General features: G+C 36.1%; 2 protein-coding genes and 1 pseudogene across 4 annotated transcripts; 1 reads left to right on the forward strand and 2 right to left on the reverse strand.

Moving 5' to 3' along the window:
- On the reverse strand, positions 1-4,896 carry LOC125814217 (double-stranded RNA-binding protein 1-like). 3 transcript variants are annotated; one of them, XM_049493679.1, is made up of 4 exons: positions 4,813-4,896; positions 2,396-2,655; positions 521-1,036; positions 1-268 (listed from the first exon to the last, which is right to left on the reverse strand). In XM_049493679.1, the coding sequence occupies exons 1-4, from the start codon at positions 4,835-4,837 to the stop codon at positions 101-103; spliced, it is 969 nt and encodes a 322-aa protein (XP_049349636.1). In that variant the 5' UTR covers positions 4,838-4,896; the 3' UTR covers positions 1-100. The 3 variants fall into 3 exon arrangements, with proteins under 3 accessions (XP_049349636.1, XP_049349634.1, XP_049349633.1); XM_049493677.1 differs by having other exon boundaries at positions 1-223; positions 476-1,036; XM_049493676.1 differs by having other exon boundaries at positions 1-1,036.
- A 257-nt stretch (positions 4,897-5,153) lies between these two features.
- LOC125814219 (protein SICKLE-like) lies at positions 5,154-10,036 on the forward strand (annotated as a pseudogene).
- Positions 10,037-10,657: 621 nt separating this feature from the next.
- Positions 10,658-15,115, reverse strand: LOC125814214 (VIN3-like protein 2). Its single transcript, XM_049493673.1, has 4 exons — positions 14,880-15,115; positions 12,805-13,432; positions 12,006-12,328; positions 10,658-11,584 (listed from the first exon to the last, which is right to left on the reverse strand). Exons 1-4 carry the CDS (start codon positions 14,896-14,898, stop codon positions 10,767-10,769), a joined length of 1,788 nt encoding a protein of 595 aa, XP_049349630.1. The 5' UTR covers positions 14,899-15,115; the 3' UTR covers positions 10,658-10,766.
- Between the last annotated feature and the right edge of the window lie 999 nt (positions 15,116-16,114).

Raw genomic sequence — 16,114 nt, forward strand, 5'->3', positions numbered from 1 at the left:
AACTGTTCTTGTACCCACCATCTGATATAGCTAATCCTGCAAAACAAACATGTTTAAGATATTTCTGCCTCCATGTTTGTACTTCGTCCTTGATCTGCATCTATAGCACATGAAGATTGTCGTTACAAGCAACTGGTGCCACCTCTAAAGTTACCTGCTCAACTCCAATACCGGCATTTCCCTCAGTTGTGACTCCTCCACCACACTGAGAGTTGATTCCAAGGTTTGAAGTTTCATAATCAGAACCACAGTTGTTGGATGGAAGTAGGTCACCCATAGTGCCTGCAAAAGGTGCAGGTCCAGATCCTGTACCTTGAGTCATCACAGCAGCATTTTCATGCAAAAGGTGCAGGTCCTGTACATGAAGGTTGTCGTTCCAAGCAACTGGTGCCACCGCTGAAGTTACCTGCTCAACTCCAATAACGGCATTTCCCTCAGTCGTAACTCCTCCACAACACTGAGAGTTGATTCCAAGATTTGAAGTTCCATAATCAGAACTCAAATTGTTGGATGGAACTAGATCACCCATAGTGCCTGCAAAAGGTGCAGGTCCAGATCCTGTACCTTGAGTCGTCACAGCAGCATTTTCATGCATCTCTGGTTTAGCTTGATTTACCATCTGAACTTCCGAGTCACCAGTGTTCTTTGTGCGTACACGATAACTGGCATCTGAAACATTCCTCGTCTGCTTTTTCTTGAATCTGTGTTTCTTTGGTTTCAGAGCTGCTGCACTCTCTTGGTTGCTGATTGCCAAATCTGTGACCTTCTTCATTGGAACGACAGTGTATGAAGAATAGTTAGGCGCAAAACCGCTAGACTGAACGGCCAACAATGCAGTTCGAGCAGCTTTGATCTCTGCTTCCTTCTTTGTTCTAGCTGCTGCTCCAATATATTTCATTCCCCCTACGTCAACAGTACATGAAAATGATATAATTTTGCTTTCTGAGTCATACCTCTCGCATTCATATTGTGGGATTGCAAAATTCATCTTCTGAGCATACTCTTGCAACAAATTTTTGCACAAGCCTGTTTCATGCTGAAAAATACACCAAACAACGCAAAATAGAAGGGTTTATTACTTCCACAACATGAAAAATTGAAAATTGACAGTACAACAACCAAGCGAAAGTACTAAACTAATTAAAAAAAAAAAAAAAAATTAAAGTCTCTTCATAGACAAACGTTTACTCTATTATACAAACTTGTAGAGGTCATCAAATGCGAACCCAGGATTTGAAGACTACACATGCACCAATTATTATCTTAATTTAGGCGTTAGCGAAACTTTCAATGTGATTAAGGGATAATGTCGTATTTAATTGGTCACTAATGGCTTGAACAATAGTAGAAATATTAAATACAAATATATAGATCAAACATGAGCTCTAAGCTAATACTTGAACTTTACTTTGTTATTTTATAAGTTTAAGCCTTTAACTTTCTTAAAACAGTTGAGTATAATAGCTCAGTGGTCAAGTTGGGTTCGTTTTAACGGTTGGGTACTTTGGCTTAAACCAGCGGCCCGAGGTGTGCTTCTATGTTTTCCATGGGTGCACTTAATTTATATCCCAGTTTCTCAAGATATATATACATATATACACATGATTTTTTCCGAAGTTAACGGGTGCACGTGCACCCCCACCTGTACATGTGGGTCCGCTGGAGGCCATAGAGCTGGATCCACGTGATACTGCATACGTAGCGAAGGAAGCAATCTAACACACTTCAAACTAACATATAAACCCCTAAAGGTAGTTAGAGTAGTTATGCTAAAGCATATCTTCATTGCATTGTGGACTTAATTAACACAACCAGGGAAGTCACACATGAGCTATTTCTAATGGCTGCCCAAACCGTAACAATAACAGTCTAGTTTCAAATCCAGGAACATGAATGCAAATTAAAAGCATTTCCTATATTTATGCTCTGTGCGATATTCCTCACCAGCTTCTGCTGCAGGAATTTAGAGGACTTCAAAGACTCAACTATCATATCTTGCTGGGAGAGGAGGAAAGGAGCTCGGATGACTAAAATGACGAATAATGCATTCCACCACAAAATGGAAGTTATACATTCACCAAAACACTAAGATCATTAAGAACTGGCCTAGGTAAGTTATTGGCATGAAGATGCTGGCCATCATAGTGAAGCCTTCCGCCACCACAGATTGAAATTCAAATGGGACAAGTTACCCAAGATGCAAATTATTGAGGAAACAGTAGCATAAGAGATTACAATGGCCAAATTTTTCTTGAAAAGTAACATATGTATTTGCACAAGCTAGATTTGACACTATGGCTTCTGGTTAGAATACAGGAACAGTTACGATCATAGTGCATAAGAGCGCAGAAGCACAATTGTTTTGTCTTAAGTGATGAAGGATAAAGCAAATTACCACTGGCTGAGAAAGGTTTTCCATTGACCCAGAGTTTCCAAGACTCATGAGTGCAACTTCAGCAGCTGATTGCTCCGCCGCCTTGCGATTGTAAAATCCAGGTAGAGAATCATATCTAACATTGTCCATAATCACTGTAGACGTAAATGTAGGCTCATGAGAAGGGCCTTCCTTGATAGTCTCATAAACAGGGGTAGGAAGTCCAACTTTCTGTGCATACTCTTGCAATCGGCTTTTGAAAACATAACAACTTGTCACACCTGTAATATGTTTAATAGTAAGTGACCATCGCCGTTAATAAAACAAGCAATAAGCAATAAAGACAGCTTTAAAGCAGAAAGGTGACAAGTAAAGATAAGAGAACTAGATTTTCAACAATTTTAAAATAATAATAATAATAATACAGAAGGCATGCACATATATATATATATATATATGTCTATAAGTCTGAGATTTCAGCAATTGGGACCATCAAATCCCGTGGATCAGACTATGTAAATATTTTGGATTGGAAACTGTCCTTATTTACTTTTCCTCTCTTTTAAAACCCTAACATCCCTGTCTAAAAACAAATAATTGCACCTATCCAAAATTATACGAAGTAGAGAAGTAATAAAAAAGAACTATGCTAAACAACCTTTGTTGAGTCTTTAGCACAAAATTACTAACTTTAATGGGGTGCATATGTATGAATACTCCAATCTTTTACATCACGCAGGGGTTGTTTGGTAGGACATATTAGAGAAAATAGTACATGTATTAGCCTTGATAATATTTAATACCTTGTTTGGTAGTGTTTTCAACATAGGTATACATTATTATAGGGTGTATAACTAATATATAGAAACCCATGGTATTAGCAATACCAGGGCTTAATACATGGTTAAAGACAGAACCACCCTTCAATACACAAAACCAAACAGTAGATAAGAAATAATTCCAGCATAACTAATCCCAACATTACTGATACATCCTATTCAAGTACTATTCTAATACACCCTACCAAACGACCCTTCAGTTTCAGCAATTTAGACAAGGATATATGTCTCAAATCTCTTGAACACACCTCCTAAATAAAGGGCAAAGGAACATCCCTTCTCATCAGATATCTTATTCAAACAAATTAATTAATCAAAGACTGCATAAGTACTTTGCCTATCTACCCCACAAAGGTAGGGGTGAGGTCCCCGTACATCCTACCCTTATATAAGCACTTCCCACTGCAACAAGAGAAAGCTCTAGCTAGCCCCAACAAAGGTAGAATGCAAACTTAAACGATCATGACCATTGTTATACTAGATGTAAGAATTAAGTCTGGTATGATGCTGAAAATGAGGGTTCTTTGCCATGGACTGGACAAAGAAATGGCTTTTTCTATGTACATACTATGAAGTTTTTGGTAGTGGCAGGAAGTTTTCCTCCGTGGCCTCTAAAGATAATTTGGGGAGCCAATATACCTTATAAGATAGTACATTTCAGTTGGATATTGCTCATAATGGATGTTGAAACAAAAAAATTACAGAAAAGACGTTTGTAGTTATGTAGCAGATGTCTCCTTTGTGGGAAGGGAATTGAGGATAGCAGGTACTTATTCCTTCATTTTTGAGGTCGCTGGTCACCTTTGACATCTCTTTTTCAAAATATCCTTGCGATCAAATGGGTCATATTCCAGCAACCATTAAGGCACTCATCAACAGCTGGATGTATTTCAAAGGAAATTCGAAGATGAAAATGATATGGAGGACTATTCCTAGTTGTATGTTTTGGACTATATGGCGGAAAAGAAACTTGAGGTGCTTTGAGGGCAAACAAATTCCTATACAGATGCTGAAATTTATATGTTCATGTAAATTAGCCACACAGTACAATCTGTTGAGCTTAACAGAAAGAGGCGAACAAAATGCCTATTACCAGGGGAAAATGCAACTCAAATATCCAATACTGTAGAGCTACATACCTAGATTTCCCAAATAGACTAAAAGCTATACATACCTTTTTTGTTTTTCTGAATCAAGTATTAAATCTTTATAAACTACAAACACAGTTCAAAACTACTACATTTATCACAGATAAACAAGCAAACCAAACACCAAATCACCATATACCTCAACTACCCATTAAACCCAAATGTATTAGCCAAAATTAACTTCTTTTAGAACTTAACAAACTTAGGATTTTTCTTTCCCCTCTAACAAAGATTTCATCTTTTTTCCTCCTTGCTCTTTCTTAACAAAATTTTCATCAGAAACCAAAATTCACCAAGCACATAAAAACTCAAAAAAAATAAAAAATGCAAACAAGAATCTGAGGCTTTTTCTTCTTGATTTGCATATCAAACACTGAATTCAATTGATCCTAGAAAAGTAAGAAAAAATTACAAGAAAATTCAAGACATAAAAAGGAGAAAAAAAACATACTTCTGATGCTCTCGTTGTTCGCCATTTTGGTATTGTTGCTATTACCAAAGACCAAAGAAGAGAATGAGTAGAAACCCAATGTTTTTGTTTTTATAGGAAAAAATTGAACATGGTATTTATTCTCTTAAAAAATTCCATAAATACCCATCAAACTTTTGACCCACCTGGAAGGAACAGGGGGACAGAAATGTTATTCTCATCATCTTAAAGGGTAAAAGTGGAAATTGAATGAGCAAATATAAATGCCATTGGATTCTAGGAATTTGAAACATTTTCTCCTATCTTTCCACTTCAACCTTCAAATTTCCAGCAACATACAAGCACACCCTCCAACCCTAAAACCCCCAAATATACATACACCCACTTGCCTTATTTGGTTAAAAATTGTTTTTTTTTTCATCTGGGTATTCATATAATGTGCATATTCACACACCCACTTGCCTTATTTGGTTAAAAATTAATTTTTTTTTCATCTGGGTTTCATATAGATGTGCATATTCACACACCCACTTGCCTTATTTGGTTAAAAATTGATTTTTTTTCATCTGGGCATTTATATAGATGTGCATATTCACACATTCACAATCCCTATTTGGCTAAAAGTTCGATTTTTTTTCTTTTGGAATTTTTTGCATTTTTGGTTAAAGAATAGTCATAGTGAATCTTTTTATCTGTGTATACATATAGAATGATTATATTTACACACCCACTAGCCCTATTTGGCTAAAAGTTGGAGCTTTTGGGATTATCTTTTCGTAGTTTTGGTTAAAGGAATAGTTCAGGTTGATTTATTTTTTTTATCTGTGTATACTTATACATGTTCATATTCACACATCCACTAGCCCTGTTTGGCTTAAAATTGGATCTTTTTTTGGAATTTTTTGTGTTATTGGTCATGGTATAGTTCATATTGAATCTTTTTATCTGTGTATACATATAGATGTGCATATTGCCATATTCACACACCCACTAGTCCTATTTGGCTAAAAGTTTAAGTTTTTGGGAATTTTTGTTAAGTGATAGTTTGGATTGGATTCTTGATAAGAACTCAGATATAAAGAATGGAGGAATCATAAAAGAGAAAGGAGAGGCTGAAAGCAATCCGAAAGGAAGCTGCAGAGGCTGGAGATAACAATGAAGAACAAAATTCTATTGGAGGACCCCTTGATCATGGCCTTACCAATCCATTGATTGAAACTCCTTCAGCTTCCTCTGGGAAGGATAAGCCAAGGCCTAGATTTGACTACTACACTGACCCCATGGCAGCTTTCTCTGCCAACAACAAAATGAACAATCTCAGCCCTCAGGTTTCACAACCGTGTAACACGCCTCCAAGTAATTACATGTTCTCTTGAAGTTTATGTTTCTTTTTTCCCTTTATATGGCTGCACTTCTGCAAAGGTTATTCATAGATGTTTGGTGTTATATGTATTACTTTGTGGATTCCTGTGTTTCTTTTGTAAGTCCAAGGTGCTTTAGGGGTAATTTATCTTGCTGAACTTAAAATAGATTTTAGGTTAATGTAGAGCCATTGAGAGAATGCATTGGAATGAAACAGGGTGGATGCAGCAGAATAAGGATTCATATGCCGGCCCCAACTAGTTTGGAGTTGATGTGTAGTTGTTTTTGTTGTTATTCTAAAGCCATGGAGAGAATCCACATCTTTGAGTTAAGTTTTTACCAGTTTGTTACTGTAAAGTGTAATGCCTTTTCATGATCCCAAAGACTCAATTAGGTTCAATTTTTGGCAAGGTCGAGTCTTTATATGATGTGGGGAGTGAGGCTGAGATGGTTTAGGCATGTGGGAAGGAGAGGTGCAGATGCCCCAGTTAGGAGGTGTGAGATATTGTTCGTTGTGGGCTTGAGAAGGGGTAGAGAAGAAGTATTGGGGTGCGGTGATTAGGTAGGATATGACTAGGCAAGGGTAAGGTCTACGTACACTCTACCCTTCTTAGACCCCACCTGTGGGATCACATTGGGTTTGTTGTTGTTGAGTCTCATCTGAAATTTGGTTCTTTGTTCAGTTGAAATAATGAGAGTGATAGGGATCCTTTCACGCATTATGTTAGGTATCAAGGAAAATTAATTCTGGCTTCAAAAGGGAGATGTGTCAAATGGCCGGGTATCATTTTTGGAAGAAAAAGACTATGATTTGCCAAAAAATAAACAAATGTGTTAACTATGAAAACCGATCTTTTCTTTTGCATAGTACCCATGTGGTAATAAGACGATTAAATTATCTATAAGCTGCTACAGTATGTTAGGCAAGTAGTGGAGTGTCTTGATAAAAAAAACCTGTCTCTGATGATGGCTGAGATGCCAATTTAGATTCTATGCTGCAAAGTAATTGTAGGCAAACCTGAGTGTACGGACTGTATGGCTTATTAATTTATCTATTTGCCTCACTACTTATTGTTCCATCTGTTATTCCCTCTACATCAAAGAAAACCAAGGTTGACCTCCAAGGATAAAAGAAGAAAGTTTGTATGAATTGTTACACTGGAGTTCCTGGAGATATGTTAAACTAATAGTTTAAAAATATGATGGGTATGAAGATGCTATATCAAATTCAAAATAATATAAAGCGACAGTCTTATATGTCAATATAGTTTTCTGGAGCTTCTGGCCTTGAACTATTTAATTCCTTTACTTGTCACCAAAAAAGTTTTTTCCCATTTAAGGAAAAAGGTTAGTCTTCAGAGATGAGTTACATAGTAAGTAGGTCAAATATTGAGATGGATATATCATGTTTCTTTCTATATAGAATTTCAGTTATGTTTATCTCACAATTGCAAGGGATAGAATGTTGCTGGTAAAGTTGGATGAGTACTATCTTAACTCACTGAAATATTTTTGCTAGTTAAAGAGAATTTTAAGACTTAAGAAAAGTGAAATCATTAAAAAAAAAAGGTTATTGGAATCACTTTCTTCTTTAGTTGTGTTGGATTTAGATACAAAAGTTGCTACTAATTCATAAAGCTGGAATGTAGTCATTTTTAAAAAATAAATGTACTTGCAAACACCATCTGGGTATTGTTCCCTAACATCCAGAAGCTTACCAATTTAAATTTGTATTGTATTTCATGATTTGTCAGGGATATATTGGTACACTCTAGATTGCACAAATAAGGTACAAGATCCTACTCCCGAAGAAAGGAAGTCCAAGAACAGTCTTAAAAACCTTCTTTTACTTCGTCTCTTCTTAATAAAGGACCCTCTTTTACTTTTTCAAGCTATGAATAGAGATTGCCATGAAGATTAAAAGGGATTAGGTGGTATGATGTAGCTTGAACCTAGACTGAAAGCATAAGGGCAAGAATACTTGGATGGACATAGTTCAGGATTGGTGTAATTGACGCCTATGAGTAGAGGACGAGAAGGTGTGAGACCTCTACTTCAACAACTCCACCCCAACCCGACTTCATTTATGATTTGAAAAGAATGAGAAAAAAGTTGCTTCACTAAGCAACTTAATCATTTACAAAAAAAACAAAAGGAAATGGTTAACTAGTTCACTTAACAACAGATTCTTGTCAACATTGGGAAAGGGTATCAATATATATAGTTGTTTTGTGATTATTGATCAGGATAGTATGTGGCAAAACAAAAGCTGATTGCTACTGATGCTACCAAAGGTCTTGACCATGTTCTCATAGCTTTGCTCTCATTTATGTACGATGTATGGCTCTGTTTTAAAGTATTTTAAAGAAAAGGAAATTAATAAGATGAGATCATGTCAGCGATGCTGCTCATTTTAAGTTTGTCCTATCAGTTAAATTTTGAGCCCTTGCCAGGATAGATGAATAGTGGAGAAGCTTATGCAAAAACAAATGTATTCTCTTTTCTAGATTTTGGAGTGGGTTCCTTTAGCTCCTCTCCTGGAGAGAGGCCGGTTTGTCCGAAATGATTCCTGATACCTATTGGAGAGTAAATTATTCTGCCATCTGCATAAGTTTTGCAAATGACGAGCATCTAATTAGCATGAAAAATGAGGAATATGTATCTTGAATCTGATGATTTTGAGGCAACCTCTTAGACAGAAGGTTATATAGTAGGTGTAGGTCTGGTTTGGAATTTTTTTTGATGTAATACCTTTGGTTAATCATGATGTGTTTTAATCACTATGCTATTTTCTTTGTGTTTATGTAGTATCTGTTAGAACATGAATAGGTTTATACAATCCTATTTAGAATAGGAATAAGAATAGTAATAGTATCCTACTTGGTAAAGGATTGTATTCTAGTGTCTATAAATAGGATCTCAATGTAATAATGTAGACACAACAACAATTCAATAATATTCTTTTCATATATTTCTCACATATCAATCTAGACCCTTGTCTAATCTTTTTTTTTTTTCAGGACCTATGAATGCTGGTTCTCCAGCTTATCATGCTCAAGGCAACTATAACTCAGGTCAAAGAACATATCGGCCACGAGGAGTCAATGCCATTCCTCTTGGAATCCGTAGGAAAACTAATCCCTTTTGCACACCACCGGGGAACTCCACTTTGGATAGCTCTCTTGGCACACCTAACAACTACTCTTTGCCTAATTCACCGCAAATTGGTGGCGTTTCCAGCCATGGTTCTCCTCAAGTTAGTGGAGCTTTTCTCAAAAAAAGTTAGTGGAGCTGGTAGTCAATATGGGCAAGGTAGCCCCTACCAAGGTTCAGGATTCAGAAGCAAGGCTTACCAAGGTTCAAGAGGAGGCAAGGGTAGATTCAAATTTTACTATCATAAGTCAATGGTGGAAGACCCATGGAAAGCATTGATGCCGGTTATTTGGAAGCCACGTGGCGATACACAGGACTGTCTGAAATCCTGGCTTCCCAACTCCATCAGTGCAAAAAGGGCTAAACTTGGAGAGACTCCAACAAAATCCACTCCCCAGAAAAGCCTCGCTGAATATCTGGCTGCCACATTCAATGAAGCAGCTGGCGAAGACACTGTGAATAATGAATCTAACACATAAAGCTTTTGATGCTTGAACTTTTTAGTTATTTTTATGTCTTGATACTCCTGTAGTTTCTGCAAATAGTAAGTTGAGCTATAGTCCAAACCAAATCTGTATAGTTTCCTGCTCATTTTAAGCTATCATCGACGCCTAATAAGTTCTAATCCATGTCAAAATTGACTAGCTCTTGATATCCTTGGAGTGAAACAGATTTTATGCACTCAGGTTTGATTTCTTTTTGGAACTGTGAACTCAGAGTACAGATATTGGTTCCTGTTTCATTTACCAAAGAAATTACATTGATATTGGAAGAAGATTATGTTTGTCTTTGGTACGGCGGAAGTTACTTTTTATGGAGAATATTTTTCGAAAAATGGTGTTTGGTAAGTGAGTGAAATAATTTTTGAAAAAGTATATATATTAACGAGTAGTAACAATTCTAGCAAATCTGATAGTGTTCTGAAATTTTTTTAGTACTAGAGATTAATAATAATGTCTAATATTAGTTTGAGCAAGTAATAAAGTTCCAAGTTATAGATAGTTGTAAGGGAAAGGGCTAGCGAGAAAGCATTTTCAGTAACCAAACATCCAGAAAATGATCTATTTTTTTAATAGAAACATATCCTTCATGGTTTGGATCCAAAAAAATTATCCTAATATTTCTCCCCTAGTTCTTTTTCTTTTTTCTTCTTATAAAGTGATTACATTTCTCCCCTAATTACTTGTATCCACAAACATTTGGTTCATGAAAAAGGTTTCCATCTTTCTGGAAATGTTATCCTTCAACAACATCAAAGCCTGTTCAGATAACAGGTTTACTTCAAGATTGAGTTTCATGCACAAAACAGATTCACCTCTCTTTTATCTCTAGCGATAACAGCTATGGATATGATTCACAAGAATAAGTTTCAGAGCATAAGTTGTCAAAGATTGGTTAGTGGCATCGAATCAACTGTGCAAATTTTATCCCCTAGCTAATTTCAGAAAGTAGATGTTTGTTTAATGCCAGAATTTACTGTAGATTGCATGTAGGTCAACTTTCTGCTCCCTGCATATCTCATCCATGAATGTATCCATGAGTTGCCCTGCCAAACTTGAATGGTCATCGACAAAGGTGTCTATAAAGACTCGAACAACCTTTCTTTCTTGTGTTGTGGCTTTCAAGCTGAACCAAGTCAAGAACTTCACTCTGAAATCTGTTTCTATGAGCCCTTCATGTTCCAACTCCTTGATGATCCCTACAGAGTACTCATAATCACTTACCTTCACTTGTCCTATGCCACTCAATTGCACTTCCTTTGATGCATTTGTTTGGCAAGGTGTGGCAGGTGCACTTGAAAGTAGACTAGGTAAAGGAATGTGCATCTTGGGAAGAGGGGATATAGGAAATGCATTAGCTTGGCTTTCAATGTCATTCAGGGAGCATGGTTTTGGATCATAAGTTGTTAGTTTGTGGTCAGTAGAACTCATTGACTCAGCATGCATCAGTGTACTATCTATAGTAGCATTATCTGAACCTGACTTGTAGCTTGTCTGTACAGCAGGTGTAACCCAATTCACCTCCTGAACCCCCAAAGTCGCTGCCTTGTTGAAGAAAGAAACCTTGCAGAAGTACTGTGTCAAAGGATCAAGACCATCCAGCTTAAATCTCTTCACAGGGCTTAGTGCAATAAAAGTTGCCTCGTCGGGATATTTGTTTGTTGTGGACTTCCGATACCACAATTTGAAGCCCATAAGTTCTTTCAGCATACAATCATCATATTCAAAGACAATCGTTACTTTAGATGGAGATTGCTCCTCAAAATGTATCCGGCAAGCTGTCAAGAGTGTTCAATAAAAGCAAAAGGTGAAATCAGTAGTGCACAGATATAGTCCTATGCAGAATAAGTAATGTACGCAGAACAGAAAGATGAAGAAGACAACGACAACATATCAGTTAGGCCTGCATGCTTCCAGATTCTCATGAAAATAGAAATATATCTTTAATTGTGTGGCTGGAACTTCTTGCAAAAGCTTCGGTATTATTTCATAGAACTCTACAAATATCCCACAATATGAAAGTCAAAGTTTAAACTTGAACAAAGAAGACACTATTGCAATGATAAATGTGAGACTTCCTTGTCGAACATTACACTATCGTAACTTGTTTACTTCCAGGTCTGTGTTTTTCCAGAAGTAAACAGTAGTAGAGCTATTGACATGCAGATATTCAATAATAAATTGACTAAGAATACTCACACATCAGAGTCTCTTCCTTTTTCGTATGACTAGAGAATTGATTCTGAAACATGGAATCAAAAGTGCCCACTGCAGAGCCACACAGATTCTGAACTGCAGTACCGCAAGAAAGCCTGTTCACTATCCTGCGATCCATTTTCTCTGATGCCTGTGCAAGAGGCCCTACTTCGTTCTTCAGCATCTCAGCAGCTAATTCAACAACCTTCAGCAGTCCTTTGTATTTCTCAGTTTTCTCTAGGATTTTATGGCTCAGAGAGATTCTTAAACACAGCACATCAACTCTTCTCGCCTCCTTTGCTGTCATCAATTGTTTTCTCAAGGTTCTAAAACAACTCATATCAGGTTAGTTTTTCTTGTGTGTGAGATAAACCATCGAATTAAAAAAAAAATTGCCATTAAATTTGTTTGGATTACTAAAAAGATACGCATTGAAAGCAAAATAAATAAATTAAAATTGACATTTTCCTCTGCTGATGTGAACACACAGAAATGTTCCCTATCGGACTTTTTTTTGGGCAAAAATATAGCCATTAGCAGAAACTACAGACCATTCCACAGTTTTTTTAAATATCTTCTGTGTTAACGAGGATGTTATATAAGGTCCATTACTTCCTAATACAGACAGGCACACATTTCCAAAAGGAAAAGAGCATGCAGAAGAGGGATCAGTGGTAGCAAGAAAATCACCGTTGGAGCAAAACATGGTAAAGAAAAATGAACTACCATGTACAATCCACATTCCGGGATCTACCTTTCTGCTAAACACACATATGTTACGGGTTAAAGAGAAGGTAAATACCTCATTAGCCCATTAATTTTTCCACAAGAAACGCAATAGAAATCTCCATCCAAATTTGGATTGATGCAATTCTTCAATATGCCTGATTGTTCGTGCTCAAGTGCACATTTTAGATGGCATGACAATCCACATGGCTTAATTTCATCTTGAGAATCAGAATCACAGGTTAACCACAAGCTAGGATCTTTATTATCATCGTACTGATGACAAATGCAGCAAGAACATCGTTTGCAGAAAACATCATCTCTTTCAAGAGTAGCTCTACATACCAGATTATGACAGAGTAGGACCTGGGTTTTGCTTTCCATCTCCCGATTAACTTCATCAATCTGAACGAAAGGTTGACATTGATATTCTTGCGTCCGCTGCCTTTTGAAGGTAGGACCAGTATCTGTGTTAGACTTACAGGAAACCAGCTTTAAAAGGTGATCTATCATTTTGAATTTTGTGTAGCCAGAGTATTTTCTCTCTTCGCCCATCTCAGCACATATAATCTCTAGAAGTTCTTTTCTGGTCAACGAACTCAAGATCTTCGGCGCATCTTCAGGGCATTGAGAAATTTCATGTACTAACTGTCTTTTATCTTCCATACTCAATTGGCTAAATTTACAGGGATCGAGAACGAGACCTGAAAAGGGACCTCGGTATCAATTAAATCAAATTTGAGCATCACAATTCAACTTCAAATACCTGTACCGACCCTCTTGATTTGTTACTAGAACTATCATGTGTTTTTAGCACACTGAGATATCCCAAGTATAGTGAAACAGAACAGTGAAAGCACAACTATACAGATCTAGAATATAAAGGGGTGACTACTATAAAGAATGTGGTAGTCAAAGCCACACGAGATTTCAGGTCAAATTAACAGATGTCACGGTGAAAATTGATCCTGCACAACGTTAATCACAAGAACTTATGAAGATGTGTATTTATGAGTTAGCTAGGATGTATCTGTACAAGTGTATATATCAATCAACTACACCTCAACGCCAAACTATTGATTGAAGTGAGATAGGTCAAACTCGTCAATTCAAAATCACTCGGAAGCTGTGATACCTATGTGCTAGCAAACTGCACCACTACCCCTTTCTCCACATGTTTACATAATACAAGTATGATATTAACAATTTAAAGGAAGAAACTACAAAACTCCCCGGTTCCATAATGCCAAGCCGGAAGTTGTTATTGAAAAAAAGGAAAGCTCTGAAGACAAAAGTTAGCTATGTGATATCCTATGTCCACAAGTCCAATAGCTAATGCACCCTAGCTAACACCATTCAAGAGAAATTTTCCCTATTTAATAATCTTTATCGCTCATAGGTGATCAGGATAATTGGATTCTCTCTAGTTCTCTACCAAATACCCTCCTTTCACCAAGGATGAAACGTTGTTAATGTGATCAATCAACACCTCATTAGATTCATTCTTTCTTTTTCTAATTTGGTTTCTTGTATAACGTGCTAAATGAACCAAAAAAACCATTAGCTTATCAACATAATATTGCATCCTTCTATATGTGGTTGCTGCCAATTCTCCACCATAACGGAAGTGCCACATCCTTATATCACTTGCATACTCTATAGTCTATAGTCAGCCTAAGTATGCTCAAGCTTCTCTTGCATCAGAAATAAGAAAAATGACTGCACTTTAAGCATAAAACACAGATAGAAGGTCTGTGTACGCTTTACCCTCCCCAAACCTCACTTGTGTAACTACACCGGATATGTTGATGTTGTTGTTACTTAAAACACAGATAGGATCTTTCCTAGCTGCTTATAAAACATGTAGTGGAGAAATTTATCTATGAAGAAACAAGTAGAGAAATCAAGCTGATCAAAATGTACTCTAAACTCAACTTACATTGTCAAATACAAAACTTTAAGGACCTAAATCATATAATAAAAAAAACTAACAAGAGTATATCAAGTCCAAATTTTAAAAAAACACATCCAGAGGAAAGAGACAAAACCCACCACCAATAAAACATTAGACATGCCCATCACCCATCATCAGCTCTACACAGTAAAATACAACAACCCCATAAAAAATTAAAAAAAATAAACCCTTAATACCTGATAATGCAGACTCCATAGCAGAAGAAAAAACTCCACTGCCCTATTCCTTTCTCATTCTTACAAATCAAACAAAATAACCAAACCCCACTTAGTAAAAACTCACAAACTGACCCAAAATACAACAATGCAGGTAAAAAGACTCCACCTTTATGAGATCAAGAAAATCTCAAAACAAGAACAACATTGTTTACTACTTTTTTCTCTGTGTGTGCGTGAAAGAGGCAAGTTGTGGGTGGGGTGTTGTAGAGGGTAGGGGGTAAAGAGTGAAGGGTAAGCATTAAAAAGTTGGATAGGAAAAAGAGGAATAAGTAAAAATAATACTAATTATTATTATAGTATAAGTTGTAGCCATGGATGTCAGATTATGAAGGTGATTTTCAGAATGTGAAGGCGAATGAGAGATTAATAAGGGACCCGCCTGCTATTTATTTTTTACCCTATAAACAAACAAAAAGGAAACGGCCTCTGCATGGTTTAGTTTACCACGCGCTTCTCACTTCTCTCATTTGTCGTGATTGAACGTCTGAACACGTGATAAATTGATCTTATTAGATACGAGTACTTTTTTCGTCATAGTTTTTTTTTTATATGTTTTGACTTGATATAGAGTTTAAAAAAGTAATGAACGTTTTTGAATTTTGATGATTTTAGATAAAAGATATGTAAAATGTATCAAAATATTATTTAATATTATCATATTAAACATGTCATTTGGAATGTTAGAAGCAAAAAGTTTTTAAACGGATAAAAAGAAAAGTAGAATACTAACGGAGTACTTTCGATTTAACTTCAGAAAAGAAAAAGATAAAGTGTATTTTCAAGTGCTCGTGATAAAATTACACTTAAAATATGTCACATTTTTTATTTATAAGCATTAACCTAATAACCTCAATATGTTGTAATATATGAAGTTGTTTCAATTGATATTGATGTGTATAGTTAAATGAGATGTGTTATATGGTTAAGTACTTAATAGATGCTTAAGAGCATGTGCAAAAAGAATAAATCAAAAATTGAACTAAGAGTATATAATATGGACACTTTATCATGTGGTTAAATGCTCATTTAAAATAAATTATAATTTGTGTGTTTAAATAAATTTAATGACGAGTTTATGGGTTTGTCCATATTTTAATTTTTTTTATAGCCGTACATCGAAATAATTAAAGGTAGTCAGAGGTACAACAACAAATCAAATATAATCTCACATTTGAAATCTGCAAAAAATATAG

This window comes from Solanum verrucosum, unplaced genomic scaffold (genome assembly GCF_900185275.1).
Source record: "Solanum verrucosum unplaced genomic scaffold, falcon-dt-bn FXZP01000230.1, whole genome shotgun sequence".
Classification (NCBI taxonomy): Eukaryota; Viridiplantae; Streptophyta; class Magnoliopsida; order Solanales; family Solanaceae; genus Solanum; species Solanum verrucosum.